Below are 16,481 nucleotides of genomic sequence, written 5' to 3' on the forward strand. Positions count from 1 at the left end.
CCCACTTCAACATCTCTTTCTTTGACATTGACAACAACACTTTGACTGTTTGTTTGAGTTGGTGAATTTAACTTCACATCTGCCATCGCCATTAAACCTTTTGAAAACACTTACGCTTCTATTTTTCGGAAATGACATTTTACTTAGAATAAAAGATGGACGTATTTGAGTATCTCTTCGAATTGAAGCAAAACAAAGTTTACACACACAAACAATACAAGTTCATTGACAGAATAGTTCTTTATACAAACAATGGAAAATGTTATAGAATAGCAGTCTTTGCTGAACCAAAATATTTTCATAAAGCAAAGAAAGTTGGTATAACCGAGATGGTGAAAGTTCTTGAAGCAGACAAAAATATAGCAACAAAACTGACCGATATTTCTAAAGGAAAGTTTATAATACAATATTATATCAAAACTGGCGTACTGTCAATATTTGACGGAGAGAAGTCAGTTCAAGAACAACTTACTGACCTGCTGCCAAAATCTGCTCGATGGAAGCTGTCGTTATACCAATCTGAGGAGCCCCAGCAGGTTTCATCGAACGAATTTTCAAAAGAGCATCTTCCGTGAAAAGTGCTATTGGTTTTGTAAACTTCTTTGCTTTCAATTCATTTGGACCGTCTCTGTCACCAGTATATTGTATTTGAACTGTACCAACAGTTGAAATACCACCCATAAAGTCTTCTGAGTCAGCAAATGGAATGCCAAGCCAAAAGTTTGAACGGTCTCCATTTGTATATTGAGTGTTTTGAGCTCCTGTATGAGTCCATACTTTCACATATGGCATAATAGAACTTTGCATTTCAGGGTTAATGGTTGTTGTGAAGTTGTTGTTAAAGTTCATAGCATCTAATGTCAAGTTGTATGACCTCATATCTTCAACTGTAGAATATTCTTCTCTTGGATAATATTTGCCATCTATGTTTATATGATATTTAATACCGGGGTTGTAGAAACAAGAATAGTCATTTATAGTTCGTCTGAACAGTACAAACATAGTATCTGCATGTTTCATTGCAGTTGTTAAAGCAATATCTGTTCTTGCACCTGGGTCAGCACTTTGGTTTCCAACTTCACCTGCAAAGTCTTTGACAGATATTTGGTGTATAGGGAACATAAGTGGAACTGCAATATATTTGGCAGCTAAAGCATTTGAAATATCTGGGTCCAACATATAGACTGCAAGTCTGCTTTCTATTCTCTTGCATTCAAACTTTTCGCATGTGAACTTAACTGGGTCCCAAGCAGTTCCAGCAGCATTGAAATAATAGTTTACTTCAGTGTTGAGGTTTGAAAACCAAAGTCTAAGTCAACTTTGTCTTTGCAAAAGTCGGCGAATGACGTTTGATTTGTTCCCTTTACGTCTGTAAGAGTGAATGGGTCTTGTGTTGGTGCAATGACTAAGTTATTTTTGCTTGGAGTAAGTTCGATAGAAATTTTTCCTGCCCAGTTTGGCAAGTATCTTAAAAACCTGAAGATGAGGAAAGATGACAAAGGAACTCTAAGTTTCAGTTTTACTTTGGTTACTGCTGCTGCAGTTTGTCCAGAAAGGTTAACATAAACTCCTGGAACGTTAGGGTCAAGTCTTCTTATTTCTCAATAGTTGCATACTGGTCTGTTTGTTCTCTAGCTTGTGGTTGTACTGAGTTTCTCAAAGCGAACCATTCATAGTTTGCCCATGTTACTGTTTGAACTAAGTCAGAGTTAGAATATATCTTATATCCCATGAAAACTTCTGGAGCATATTGGTATCCGACATAGAAAATTCCATTGCAACCTTTCTTGTCAGACAACTTGGCAGAAGGTTTTATTTCAATGTCTTGTTCCACGTATAAGAAAGAGTTGTCAATAGAAATTATATGAAACCTGTCGCAAGCAATATCTACTGTTGGAAGAACCTTCTCCAAACTCACCTACATTTCCATAAGAAACAGCAGTTGTATATTCGTAAGTTCCAGGAACTATTTCTGACCTTCTAATGGCATTGTCGCATTCGTTATTACCATTCGGAACATTTCCATTCATGGCATCCAAAACTGTTGGCGTTATATTCTGAGCGGCGTACATTTCATATGAGTAAAAATATAGAATAGTTGGATTTATATGTCATAATAAACCCACGTGGACCAAGCTTTACTTTCTTCCTGACTGAGTTTTTAACTCTTCTTTTTCCTTCATTGCCCTCTGCTTGAAGTTGTTGCATCTTTGCATTATGTTCATCTAGTATGTTGCAAATTTCCCATGTCCTTTTTGCCTTTTGGCTCTGGTCGCCCATCTCAGGTAACCTATATCCTAGAAAGAGTTTGTCATAGTTGTATTTGAGTCTTCGCGTATTGTTTGCATGACTCTTTCCTGAGTTTCCGGTTCAAGCTCTTCAAACAGTGCCTGTCCATATGGAATATGCTCGTTTCCAAATATATGTTTTTGTAGCCATTCTGGTTTTCTTTCCATGTTACCAACTATATCTTTTGTGAATGGGAAAGCTTCTACCCAATCTTTCAGTCTTGCGTCGTTTATTTCTGTAGTTGGTTTTATTTTGTCAAGGAACATGTTTTTCAATACTAACATTTCATTTGGTACTGTCCATTTGAGTTTTCTTAAATATTCATCCCTTCTCGGTTCATTGTCTGCAAAGTAAGTTTTTATGACATTTTGTAAACTTTCGTTTGCAAGGTCATGTACAATAGGTTCTCTTCCTTCTCCCTCCCTAACTTTCTTTCTAAACTCTTCACCAAATATACCATCTCTATGGTTCTGTGTAGTTCTTTGAGATAAATGTTCTAGAACGTCAGGTGTTATATTTCCATCAGCCATGTTCATTTCATACTGGTCCAAAATATCTGCATGTTTCATATCTTTCAATGGCATTAAAGCCGCGCTTAAAATACCAGCTATATCTGGTTCACCATTGACTTCCATTGCGTCTACAACTTCTTGGAATTGTGGTTGTAAGTTTATGAACCACCTATCCGGGTTAGCTTTATGACCCCATCTCATTGTAGTTCCATCGTCTGCAGAAACAAAAGTAGGTTTGTTTCCATCTTGGTTAGGTTCTGAATGAACTTTAAACAATGTTTCATTTCTATATGTTTTCTTGAAATTTAACCTTTTATTTTCACCGAGTTCATCCGAAGATTGAACGTTAAATGCTCGTAAGTAAAAAGGGTTGTTGTATTTGTGTACATTTTCTTTCAGTACTTTCATTCTATGCTGAATATTTTCATCTGGTGTTGGAGTCTTTTGTATGTCGGCAAACATTTTTCGATATTCTTCTACTATGTCAGCCGAATCTTTCTTAGACTCTTGGAAAGATTCCATATTCACCTCATGCTCTTGTTGAGGGTCAAGATTTTTCGGCTGTTCCAAATCTTCATCTAGTTCTGTGAAGTTAGTTTCCAAAGGAGTGACTTGTTCGTTTCCTTCAGGCTCTTCTAGCTGTTGTTGCTGAACTATTTCTTCCATGTCTGGTTGTATCTGAACTTCTTCCTGTGGAGTTTCTTGTACCTCATCTGCTGGCATTTCATATATTCCGAGACCGTTTTCAACAATTTCCCTATCTACGTCATCCGCATTCATAAGCTTTTGTTCTTTCGTTCCGTCTCTATTTTTTACGCGTTTCATGACGAAAGTTGAATTGTCATTTAGCTCTGACATCAAATATCTCGGAGTAAATTCGTTCATGTCATTTGGATGATATGCTATTAAATCATATCCCTTAGCGAGCTTGTATTTTCCAGGTTTGAGATTATATCCGTTTTGGTGCTGAGCCATAAAGCTAAATAGGTTCGGGTCAGTATTTCCATCCTTGAACTTTCCAATAGCTTCTTTATATCTGTCACTAAAGTCAATACTATCTGGGAAACCACACTCTTCTTTAAGCATTTTTAAGAATTCTTGGTTTCCTTGTTCTCTACTTCTTTTATGTCCTTGCTCTGTTTGTGTTGTTGTTGTGCTGGATTTTGAACTGTTGGTTGTTGTGTTGGGTTTGGTGCTGGTTGTGGAGGTGGTTGTTGTGTTGGATTTTGAACTGTTGGTTGTTGTGTTGGTTTTGGTGCATGCCTGTGTCTGTGTCCATGTGACGATGTAAATGTTCTAGGTAGTCCTGGTGCAGGTGCTTCTCTTGGAGGGTTTGGTGGTATATAAGTTCCACCAGCTGGCACATATGTTCCATCTGCAGCGTAATGTCCTACCTGACTTTTCGTTTTTAAGAAAGCATTTACTAGGTCTGTTTTGGTCTGTTGTAACTCTTTTTCTTGACTTTTCACAACAGTTGCTCTAACGGCGTCATAGGCACTTTGAACTGCCTGTCTTGTTGCTGCATCTGTTATTTTCGTCATATTTTGTGCTACTTCTCTTAACTCGTTGTCGAAACCTTCAGACTTCAGTTTCTTTCCAGATGAGAAGTCGTTCACTTGTTTCACCTTACTATGAAGAGCTTCGAAAGCGTTCTTAAAGTCAGCATTTGTTAAAGCTTCATTTGAACTATCTTCATCCGCTTGTATTTTTGTCCTTATTGACCCTATGAGTTGGGCTGCTTTAGCGTTGGCTTGGGCATCTAACCAGTCATTGTTAGCTTTTATATATTCTGCGCTTTTCATTGCCTTTTGCATGGCTGCGTCGTTATTTTTACTTTCTTGTGCTAAGTTTTCATACTGTACGGTTTTGGTTTTGCAACTGTAAAAGTTTTTCTGCCTTTACATTTGCTTCAACTTCTTTTTTATACTCATCGCTATCCATATATGTCTTCAGGGCTTTTTGTTTTATCTCTTCATCTTTCAGTATTTTATATTGAGTAGTATGGTTTTTCAAATTTATGACATCTTGTTCCATTTTTGCTACTTCTGCTGCTTTTCTGACACTTTTTTCGCATATTCCTCTGTACTTAGTTCTTTCAGTTGTTCTTCTTTCTTCTTTTTCTCTACGTTTAACTCATTGAGTTTCTTTGTGTGTCTGTCATATTTCTAGTTTCTTTTCGTTTTCACTTATTTGCTTCTGTATGTCTATGTTTGACTTTTTGACATCTGTTATTTGATTTTTGAGTGAACTCAAATTCATTTGACTTTGAGGGTTATAGGCTGTTCCGTCTGCAGCTCCACCATAGCCTGCCATTTTCGCTAAAAGTGCCGCTCTTAAACCTCCACTCTGTGCACCAACAACTCGGTTTAAAAGCATAGGATTGCTTGACATTTGTTGCAACATAGTGGGGTCATTCAGCATTTGTTGTTGCAACTGTTGTTGTGGTGTCAGTTTTACTTTTGGATGTTTCAATGCTCCCTTCCTCTTACGTATATTCTTACGTAGCTTACGTGGCATTTTAAGTGAAGTTAAAAAGCGGCTTTTGACAGATGTTTATATGACACTTCTTCGTAAAGACTTTGTTGAGATTTCTTCGTAAAGACTTTGTTGAGATTTCTTCGTAAAGACTTTGTTGAGATTTCTTCGTAAATGACCCAAAAATATATTTTAGGTGAAGAGGTGAGATTTCACCTCTTTTTTCACCTCATTTCTCACCTCTTGAATTTTCATGAATTTCTTCGTAAAGACTTTGTTAAGACTTCTTCATCTAATTTCTCATGAACTTTCTTGTCTATGTTTTTGTTGAGATTTCTTCGTAAAGACTTTGTTGAGATTTCTTCGTAAAGACTTTGTCAAGATTTCTTCGTAAAGACTTTGTTGAGATTTCTTCGTAAATGACCCTAGTAGTATATTTTTGGTGTAAATTTCATGAAAATTCAAGAGGGTGAAAAATTAGGTGAAAAAACAGGTGAAATCTCACCTCTTCACCTAAACATTATTTTTGGTGTAAAATTCTGAGTAAAATGACAGATGGAACCATACTTTTTCAGTAAGTACATATGGGGTAGAAAAGAGGGTAGAAAACGGGTAGATATACCCTTCTACCCTAAAATATATTTTTGTCTGATTTACGCTCATTACGATGAAGTTTTGACAAAGTCTTTACGAAGAAATCTTGACAAAGTCTTTACGAAGAAATCTTGACAAAGTCTTTACGATGAAGTTTTGACAAAGTCTTTACGATGAAGTTTTGACAAAGTCTTTACGATGAAGTTTTGACAAAGTCTTTACGATGAAATCTTGACAAAGTCTTTACGATGAAATCTTGACAAAGTCTTTACGATGAAATTCATGAAAATTCAAGAGGTGAAAAATGAGGTGAAAAAACAGGTGAAATCTCACCTCTTCACCTAAAATATATTTTTATTGAATTCTGTATAATATTCTGAGTAATATGACAGATGTTTATATAACACTTTCTCCGGTTTATAGGACCTCTCTCATATTCTATCTTGTCATATCAAAACTCATAGTCATGTTTGTCCTCTAAGACTTCATTTATACTAAACATCTTCAGGGCTAGAAGGCACGAAGTGCCTGGAAGCCCCACTTCCTTTTTTTTTTTTTTTTTTTTTTATTTTATATAAAAATCAAATTCAATGATCTTAAAAGCGAAGGATAAACCTCAAAATTTACGAATATAATGAGTGGGAATATAATGCTTATCTATCATAAAACCATATGAAATATTAATTTTTGCTTTACGCCTAATTTTTGACGACAATTAGCAAAAAATGTTAAATGTTAACACTCAGTCCATTTGAATATGAAAAATAAAATTGACTTTGATTAAATGTTTTTATTTATCATGCAATTCTTCTTGCGACCAAAGATTTGAATAAAAGTTCAAAAATAAGATAGCTTAAAAAATAATATACGGTAGTGTTTACTAATAGATGAATAGTATATAGATTCTATTAAAATGGATTTGATCCAAAAAAATATATAAAATTTGATCATAAATAAAATCGTTTTAAATGACTTCTTCATTTAAATTATAACAATTATTTTTGGTTTTATATTTTTTTGGATCAAATCCATTTTAATAGAATTTATATACTATTCATCTATTAGTAAACACTACCGTATATTATTTTTTAAGCTATCTTATTTTTTGAAATTTTATTCAAATCTTTGGTCGCAAGAAGAATTGCATGATAAATAAAAAACATTTAATCAAAGTCAATTTTATTTTTCATATTCAAATGGACTGAGTGTTAACATTTAACATTTTTTGCTAATTGTCGTCAAAAATTAGGCGTAAAGCAAAAATTAATATTTCATATGGTTTTATGATAGATAAGCATTATATTCCCACTCATTATATTCGTAAATTTTGAGGTTTATCCTTCGCTTTTAAGATCATTGAATTTGATTTTTATATAAAATAGTTATATATTAGAAAATAATATGAGTTTATGTGATATTATTTTTTCAGAAGATTTCATTCTATATGCCTATGAAAAGTACTCTCAAAACTAACTTTTTCCTAATTATAATTAAATCTAGAATATTGTATTATGCTTAGTATTATTTCATTTTTCTCATTCAATTTAGAATTTACAAATGTCAAAAAATTGAGAGCTGTCACTTTTGATGAATTTCTGTTTATTACAGTAATATTTGCAATGGTATGTGTATGTCCAACGTCACTTTTCCTGTTTAAGGTTTCTTGTAAGTTTGTAATATCAGATATAGAATGTGTATGTGTTGCATGCTAAGATCAGTCATAATGTAAACCTCTCAATTTTATTGTCGTGGGAAGTATCTCAATTCCTTCAAAAAAATTGAAAAACTATTTAATTTTAAAAATATAATACTTTTAATTAGTTAATTAATTGGAGATATTTTTTAAAAATCACTTTTGATAATACTTTTGAGAACTTTAATTAAAAAAATATATTCAAAAATATCCAGGATATCAAGAGTGAATTGTTCCTTATGAGGTATATAGTTATGATGTATACCTCATAAGGAACAATTCCCTCCTTAAAACGAGAAAACTTGTTCGAAATTGTTTATCATTTCGAACAAGTTTTCTCGTTTTTAATAGGAAACTAAAGGCTATGAGGCACTGATTATATATTAGTGCCTCATAGCCTTTAGTTCCTAATAGATAGCTGGGGAACTTTCTCCAAATGATAAGTTATTCAGAGAAAGTTTCCCAGCTATCAAGAGGGAATTGTTCCTTATGAGGTATATAGTTATGATGTATACCTCATAAGGAACAATTCCCTCCTTAAAATCGTAGACATTTTTATACTTATTAATCAACCATTCAAAATCATATTCCTCTGAAAAGTTATTTTATTAAAAATTTAGAATTTTAATAAATATAGAGTTTGAATTTCATACAATACCTATATATTTTCAATAATGGAATTTGAAAACCATTCTCAAAAGTTCTCAGAAAACCTTTTTTTCATTAATTTTAAGAAATCTGAGTATTAAATTAAGTGATAAATTCGTTTGACACTACTTTAATTTTTAAATTCAAAAAATTATATGTGCTTCTTAAAATGACTCAAAAAATTTTATTATAAAATAATATATAATATTAAAAATCCCACAACATTTTTTTACTTTACATAATCGTACTTCCTCGACGATTAATTTCCACTCAATTTCTATCGTTGACCGAACTTAGCATGCAACATATGAGTCTTATCTGCTTTTGTCTCTAATGTTTCCTTAAGACTTGGTATTTGGTTAATATAATGTATATGAGTCTTTTTAGAATATTCGTTTTCAGCTCTTGTCACTTCACTTGACATTTTATTGTCAACATATGTTTTGTCTGCTAGTTCAGGATGAGTATGTTCTTTTGTTGCATAAGCATTGTTAGCTCTTTCTTCTTCTTTTGCTATTGCATCGTCTACATATTCTTTGTCAGCTTTGTTGTCAACATCTGCTTTCAAAAGAAGTTCATTTATAGGTTTCTCGTTTAAAGTTCCTTTTGTTGGATTTATACAGACAGTATTGTTCTTCTTGTCTTGAAATAGAAACTCATCTGTTAAAGGGTTTAATGTCAGTTTTAAGTTTCCTTCTTTCAATGACTCAGATATCTTAGAATAGTTTGAAAAGTTTGTTGTGTTCTTATTTAGAGCTTGCATAATGAGTTGTCGGTTGTGTTGTATTTCTCTTATGGAAGCAATATCTTTCGACATTTTTATTATAGATAAAATATGCTTCCAATAGAAAAAGAAAATTCTAGAGTTGCTACAACTAAACCATTAGATGAACTTTTTACTAATGTCGGTCAAAAGTTTGAGACAGATACCGTAAAGCATGAAGGCTATCGTTTTGACTACCCATTAAGATGGTTAAGAGACCCATCCGTCACAAAAGCTATTGGCTTTCGTAGAATGAAGTTCATTTCAGAAGCCATACATGGTTTCCCATTTACGGTCGGTTTTGAAGTTCGATACTATAACAAAGAAAAACGTATGTATGAGAAATTTGAACAGGGAAAACTTTTACAAGTTAGTTTGCTTATAAATTTAGAAACAACTCTTCAAGCTTTTCAAGAAAAAATAAACGATATCTATATCGAATATGCAAACCAGTATAACATTGACGAAGGAGAATATCATCTCGATATTATTTATGACAGGAAAAATGCAACTGTTAAAATCAATAAAATAGAAGACCTTGGAGAAAACGTTTATATTTCTAAAATATAACAACTTGGCATGGTATAGATTTATGAGGATGTTAAATCAGCCTGCAGCATATCCAGTACACCCGGACTATTATGAAGTCGAAAACCCTAATGGAACATATGAAAATATTTTCGACCAAGATGCTATTATTGTTCATGCTTCATTTTCTGGCGCCCAAAACTCTTTTTTATGCTTGGCAAATGACTTTTACGAAAAACCTACAAAGTTATACGAACCACCAAGTGGAAGTATTTCAGACTTTCAAGTATGGTTTACTACAGATGGAAGAAAAAGAATAATTCCATTATACCATGCGTTTTACTTAGAACTTAGTTTCATATACAACTACTATCGAACGGTAAAAATATAATTTTTTAATACGGTTGAGGTGTTGGATTTGGTTGCCAACTAGACTGTGGTGCAGGTTCAGGCTGTTGTATAACAGGAGCTTGTTCTTCTGGTTCAGGGTCTTTAGGTATAATACCAACGAACTGACCTACTCTTTTACCAATATTTTTGACTCCGTTCCAAATTCCTTTTCCGACAGATTTTATTCCATTCCATATATCTCTTCCAACTCTTCTGAAGAAGTTTCCAATACTACTGAAGAAACCCATTTTACTAGTAGTAAAAATCTAATGTCCGCCAAGTCTTTTACGTTTCCTGTTGAGTTCCATAGCATTCTTTAACTGGAGCTCATACATTCTGTTTCTCCTCTGGTAGAAAACATATTCTGGGTCAACTCCTGTGTTCGCGTCATCTGCATAAAGTTGTTTATATCCCACTTCAGGGTTTGTATAAAACTCTTTCCATCTCATATTTGCATACCATGGTGGCAAACCTAACGCAGCGTCATTTGACATGGCAGTTTGCATTTGTACATCTGTTGGCACTTGACCATAGTTTGCCATTGCAGTTTGTATTCTAACTTCATTTGGAATATTCTCTGAGTTTGGTTGTCCAGGTTGCTGTGCATTCGCTAAGTTCTGTGCGTCCATTTAATATTAGATAAAAATATCTCTTACGAGTACATATACTGAACATTTGCAGGCATTGGTTCATCTTCATATTCTCTGTACTTTTCTACCACGTCAAATAAATAAATGACACAATGGAAAAAACCTAAAACTAACAATCCGATTTCAAACCACATTTACTTACTAATAAAATTTCTTTATTGTGACACTTTCTCCGGTTTATAGGACCTCTCTCATATTCTATCTTGTCATATCTAAACTCATAGTCGTTTATATCTTCTAGCCATTTCATGACACTTTCTAAACCACTTTTATCGGATGTAAAGTAAAAGCATGGATGGTTATGTATAACGTCTAAAGTTTCTAAAGAGTCTCTCAAAGTCCAGTCTACTTGGTATTGAAAATCCCATGTGTTATAGAACGGCGGGTCCACTATAAAGAAAACATTTTCCTTGTCTTTATATTTTTCATACAACTCTGTCCAATGACATCTCACAAACTCTATACCCTCAATATATTTTTCTATGTCCTCTTTGAAAACATTTGTATAGTTAAGATATAAAACTTTTGACATAAGTGTTTCAATGTCATGAACTCTTATAGAACCACTATATAATAGTCTAGCAGATATACTATCCCAGTCTATATATTCTGCTTTTTTCAAAACCTCTCTCACAATATTTTTCTTATCTAATGGTATACGTTCCATCTTACCTATAGGTATCTTTTCTTTTAACTCTTTCAATATATTGTTTGTGTCTGGAATATGTTTGAGACGGTCCATATAGTTGTCGAAGTCATTGCATATAATCTTTGAGTCAGGAAATACGGTATGACATAAATGGGATATATAGAAACTTCCACCGAACAAATCTACAAATGTTAGACCATTCGGTAGTTTCTTAAGTTCTCTCAATATAATATCTTTACATCTACTCTTATTTCCAAAGAACGGTAACGGTGGTTTTGTAAAATTCATTTATATATAATAATAAAAATGTTTTTACCTGAAAAGTGATAGAAAAGTGACAAAACATGAAAACATATCTAATTTGTGAAAAGTGACACATTATATAATGTTTTCTACCCAGAAGACTAACAATTTTCCGAATAAAAACTTCATTTATACTAAACATCTTCGGGGCTAGAGGGCGCAACGCGCCTGGAAGCCCTCCGAATATAAACTTCATTTATACTAAACATCTTCGGGGCTAGAGGGCGCAACGCGCCTGGAAGCCCTCCGAATATAAACTTCATTTATACTAAACATCTTCAGGGCTAGAGGGCGCAACGCGCCTGGAAGCCCTCCGAATATAAACTTCATTTATACTAAACATCTTCAGGGCTAGAGGGCGCAACGCGCCTGGAAGCCCTCCGAATATAAACTTCATTTATACTAAACATCTTCGGGGTTAGAGGGCGCAACGCGCCTGGAAGCCCTCCGAATAAAAACTTCATTTATACTAAACATCTTCGGGCTAGAGGGCGCAACGCGCCTGGAAGCCCCACTACCTTTTTTTTAAATTAAAACCTTAAACTTATGGAGAAATCAGATTGACTCACTAAGATGCGAGTTGTTAGCCATTGGGATACCAATATCAGAAATTTGAGTACGTAATTAAGGAATCAATAATATTAGCTAGAATCTTCTGACAATGAAATTCTTAATTTATTATTGTAATCATGGATAATCACACCAACACTTAAAATAGACTAATGTAATATATTGATGATTTCAGAAAATTGGGCTGTTTTAGTCAAATTATTATCATTCTCGAGTATTTTGTGCTTTTTTCATGAATTTCAATGAAAATAGTATACAAATGATATACGTTGTCGATATCAGAATGATGAACAGCATTCTTCGATAAAAGTGAACTGAAACATAATTTCTTTGAAAAATAAAGCATCGATTTTATTTATTGATGGTTTATATTTGATCTATGTATATTTATTGCTTCTGGTAATATTTGACACGCATTACCCTTGATCAAATCATTTCTAATTCATGAACTTTTTATTGAAATCACTTTTTTATAGCTATTTTTCTGACCATTTTTGTTGATCCAGAAGTCAGTTATTAATGTTTTTACCATTTCATATGATCTAATGACGAGATATCATTAATCTGATGATGATCGATTGAATCATGACTTCGATTTCAAGCAATCATTGGGCTTTAAATTTTCCTTTTTCACGGAGATATATATCTATTTTAATGCATTGCAAATATACTCATCATAAATATATGTCAATATGAGTACATATTTCAATGGGAAAATTTCATTTTGGCATTTGAAATGGCGAGATAGAAGCACTCAAACATTCCAATAATTAAAACACTTCGCAAAATATAGAATCTAGCGAGAAACATGCATTATAATAAGGAATTGTTCATGAAATAGGTAAACATACACCTAGTATGTATGGAAATATACTTGCAATAAACGAACTTTAAATTACCTGGGTAGATAACAAATTTATGCTTTCTGAACCCTGAGAAATCATGGAATTGTCAATGCTGAAACATATCGGGAAAGGATTATGCTATAACGCAATATGCTATTGTGCATTCTTCTAAATAGAGTGGTTCCATAAAGGTGGTTATTATTCAGATTTTAAACTAAAAGAAAATGAAATTAATGAGATATCAATATTTTTGGAAATGAAAATGCAACCATTTCATGGAAGTCGATGAAGATGCATACATAATCCAACCCATTATCTTTAACTTGACCGATTTTTATAAATTTATAATCAGAATTTTGATCAAATGTCATTTTTTGTGAATTTCAAAAAATTAAAATTGGGACTATTACATATATTTTTTATTACTGAAGAAAAATATAAATTCACAATTTTTAAAAATACTTTCATAAATTTCGAGTACCTTTTCAAAATTGAGAATAAGAAATGTGTTTGTGATCTTCTAATATGTTACTTCAATTTTTATTTATGGGACAAAATTGATAACTTCACAAAATTAAGAAAGGTATTCAAAGTAAGACCTTACACGTTCTTAATTATGCCATTGATATTATTAACTAATATTGAAGATCTATTATTTTTGGTAATTTTAATTTTGTGTCATTTAACGTAAATTTAATTATGAATCTTTCTTCAACTAGCCCAACAAAATCTCCTCGTCGACTCTCATCTGGTGCCACTATAGGTTCGCAAAGAGATTTTTCTTCATTATCCTCAACAAATTATAACGATTCGAAATTATATCAACAATTCAAGCAAGAAGTTGAACAAGGAAAGTTCAAGGCTAGTGACTCTGACATCAAAAATTTAGTACTGATTCCTCATTTCGAACCATTCGACATTAATTACGTTCCATCAGAAGATCCGATTCATGTCAATCAATCTATTACAAAGAAAATCGATGCGGCTTCAAAGGCAGAGCCAAAACTTGTATCTGGCATAAAGGAGGCTACTCATGCAAAGTCAAAAAAATTATATGAATCGCAAATGAATGAATATTACAAAGATATCCAATTAAAATCCAAATCACAACAAACCATTAATCATATTGATCTATCAATGAACAGAGTATTAGTAACTGATTCACTAAATTCACTAAAAAAACATTTAATAATTCTTAAAAATCAAAATGAAGCTTTGAACTCACATATACTATTGCTAACCAAAGCTAAACAACAATTAACTATTCAAAAACAATCTTTAATTCAAGCTACGAAATGGCAAAAGCGCGAGATAGCAAAAATCCTCGGATCTCGTGTTCAACAATCAGAGCATCCTGATTAATATTTATTAGCCTTTAACTGATAATTGATGAATAATTAATTGCGCAAATTATTTGATTAGTTGGGTTTTCAGATTTGAACGTTGTTTCAGTCTCAATGGATTTGAAGCCCGTCTATTAAATTCTTCAAAATAAGTTGAGAAGAATGGAATTTCTGCATATATGTCTTTTTATACCATAAAAAGATTTAAGTTGCTCATCTTGTCTTAGTCATTCTACAATTAAGACAAAAATGATACGAAACAACTTTGTTAAACAATTTAATCTGCAAAAGTGTTTAACAAAGATTCTAAAGCAGATAATAACATTTTAGTATAAACTAAACCGAAAAGTAAGATATATCAATGATAAGTAAAAGTCATTAAAAAAAATTTATACTTTTGTTTTCTAATTATTGAATAAACACTTAAAAAGTATATCTTCGTTTGGCAAAACTGAGAAAATACTTGACAACTTAATATGAAAACTAAAAGATATTTATGTGGACATTGCAAAAAAGAAAAAGTAATCCGACCAACCGGATTCGAACCAGTGACCCCGGGATAACCACAATTCTACAGTCCCATGCTCTTCCAACTGAGCTATGGTCGGTTACATTAGACATTAAGGGTGCACCCGTATGTTCGTTTATTTGAGAGGAGGAGGATTACCCTCTCAATTTTGAGGGATTCGTTAGTTTATTTTCTCGATGAATATGCAATAAAATTTGATTTTTACCTTATCAATATACTTCATATAATATACACATGTTCATGTAAAAACTTTTTTCCAAAATCCTCAGGAATTAAGGGATTTTTGAATTTTAAGAATTTTTTTCGAATTTTTTCGAAAAAAAATATTTTCAGAACAGCCTTAACTGCTAAGATTTAGGAACAATGTTAAGTATCAAAAAGAAAGGAGGTCTGATATAGACAATATATATCGTTGAAGGTTGAAAAAATCTCTAATATTTGAGCCCAAAATTTCAAATTTTAATTTTTTGAAAAAAGAGGCCACCCGTATGTACGTTTATTTGAGAGGAGGAGGATTATATTTTTGAAAGGGTGAAACATTATGAATATGTTAATTATATAATAATATGTATTATTATAAAAAAGAAAAAATAAAGCACGTTAAAATTTTTCTTTCTTGATTTTTTACAAAATCTACTTAGAATTATGCAAAATATGACTAAATAATTATAAATTTCAAGTTAAATTTTAATTTTGATAAATAATTTAAATTTCAAAATATCAAGTTCGGTAAAAAAGGGGGTTGGCGTCCTAAGGCGTCCTAGTGTAAATTTCTCAAAATTGTGATATTTACATCACATTTTTGAGAGGTTTATGGGCGTCCTAAGGGAAAATTGAATAGCTAGGGCGTCCCGAATTTTCATTCTAAGATTTAAATATATTATATACTTAAGTATAATACAAGCAATATAAAAATTAAATTTTTATTATTTTAACTTATAAGAAATTTTTTTGAATTATCGTTGATTTATTGTAATCTTTCCAGGCTATACTTTTGAAATCAACTTTACCTGTCATACGCATTAATGTAGTAGATGTCCAGGTGTAGCTATTATATCCCAGCAACATTGGTATTTTATCATTGTAAGATATCAAAATGAAGCGTTTTTTCAGATATAATTTTTCGTAAATTTTTCAAAAATAAGATGGTAAAAAAGCCTCGACTTGCTCGAAAAATAACAATTTTTTTACTTGTAAAAATAACCCTTTTACAGCATGGGCAGCTATTTAATCACTATTTCTTTTTCTAAAAGTATATTTTTCAAAAAAAATTAAGATCAAATTCGACAATTTCTTGATGAAAGCAAAAATATTACACATACTTCTAGATGCATGGGATAAAACATGCAATTATCCAATCAATTCGCATGATTTGAAAAAAAAATCTAAATTTGATAAAAATGTAGAAATTTTTTATTTTTAACTTGAGATTCGATTTTTTTGATCCAATTTGTGAATTTTTTTTGATCGGAATTTCAATTAATTTGTTGATCAAAAATGACCTCACAATGTTTGATCATAAGTGAAGTCATCTTCATGGGTATTTAGAAATTCCAAGAGAAATTGCTTATTTCTCGCAGATGTAATATCTGAGAAAATCAAATTTAAATATTAAAAAAAAAAAAAGGTAGTGGGGCCTCCAGGCACTTCGTGCCCTCTAGCCCTGAAGATGTTTAGTATAACTTTGTCCGGACAAGTAA

General features: G+C 32.2%; 4 protein-coding genes, 1 non-coding gene and 2 pseudogenes across 7 annotated transcripts, besides 5 other annotated features; 2 read left to right on the top strand and 5 right to left on the bottom strand.

The window, feature by feature from the left end:
- Positions 1-6,442: part of a mobile genetic element that runs on past the window's edge.
- On the bottom strand, positions 469-879 carry TVAGG3_0277280 (protein of unknown function, DUF4106 family; the record flags this gene model as incomplete). The annotated part of the gene is made up of 1 exon (XM_051228749.1): positions 469-879. One exon carries the CDS (start codon positions 877-879, stop codon positions 469-471), a length of 411 nt encoding a protein of 136 aa, XP_051098479.1.
- Positions 2,137-3,002, bottom strand: TVAGG3_0277290 (annotated as a pseudogene). Its single transcript has one exon. A coding segment is annotated over exon 1 (866 nt).
- On the bottom strand, positions 3,414-4,615 carry TVAGG3_0277300 (annotated as a pseudogene). Its single transcript has one exon. A coding segment is annotated over exon 1 (1,202 nt).
- TVAGG3_0277310 (protein of unknown function, DUF4106 family) lies at positions 4,988-5,318 on the bottom strand (the record flags this gene model as incomplete). Its single annotated transcript, XM_051228750.1, has 1 exon — positions 4,988-5,318. A coding segment is annotated over one exon (331 nt), but the record flags the coding sequence as incomplete, so codon positions are not given.
- Positions 6,350-6,442: a terminal%2Cinverted (terminal inverted repeat of Maverick-3 transposon ID:TVAGG3_0277100).
- A 996-nt stretch (positions 6,443-7,438) lies between these two features.
- Positions 7,439-7,475: a mobile genetic element.
- Positions 7,439-7,475: a terminal%2Cinverted (terminal inverted repeat of Banshee-A3 transposon ID:TVAGG3_0277320).
- A 1,571-nt stretch (positions 7,476-9,046) lies between these two features.
- On the top strand, positions 9,047-9,378 carry TVAGG3_0277330 (uncharacterized protein; the record flags this gene model as incomplete). The annotated part of the gene is made up of 1 exon (XM_051228751.1): positions 9,047-9,378. A coding segment is annotated over one exon (332 nt), but the record flags the coding sequence as incomplete, so codon positions are not given.
- A 4,230-nt stretch (positions 9,379-13,608) lies between these two features.
- TVAGG3_0277340 (uncharacterized protein) lies at positions 13,609-14,753 on the top strand (the record flags this gene model as incomplete). Its single annotated transcript, XM_001298009.1, has 1 exon — positions 13,609-14,271. The coding sequence occupies one exon, from the start codon at positions 13,609-13,611 to the stop codon at positions 14,269-14,271; it is 663 nt and encodes a 220-aa protein (XP_001298010.1).
- Positions 14,754-14,777: 24 nt separating this feature from the next.
- On the bottom strand, positions 14,778-14,860 carry TVAGG3_0277350. Its single transcript has one exon. It is a non-coding gene; the product is annotated as a tRNA-Tyr (tRNA).
- Positions 14,861-15,509: 649 nt separating this feature from the next.
- Positions 15,510-16,402: a mobile genetic element.
- Positions 16,403-16,481: the final 79 nt, after the last annotated feature.

Source organism: Trichomonas vaginalis, chromosome V (assembly GCF_026262505.1).
Source record: "Trichomonas vaginalis G3 chromosome V, whole genome shotgun sequence".
In the NCBI taxonomy this organism is placed as follows: domain Eukaryota; phylum Parabasalia; order Trichomonadida; family Trichomonadidae; genus Trichomonas; species Trichomonas vaginalis.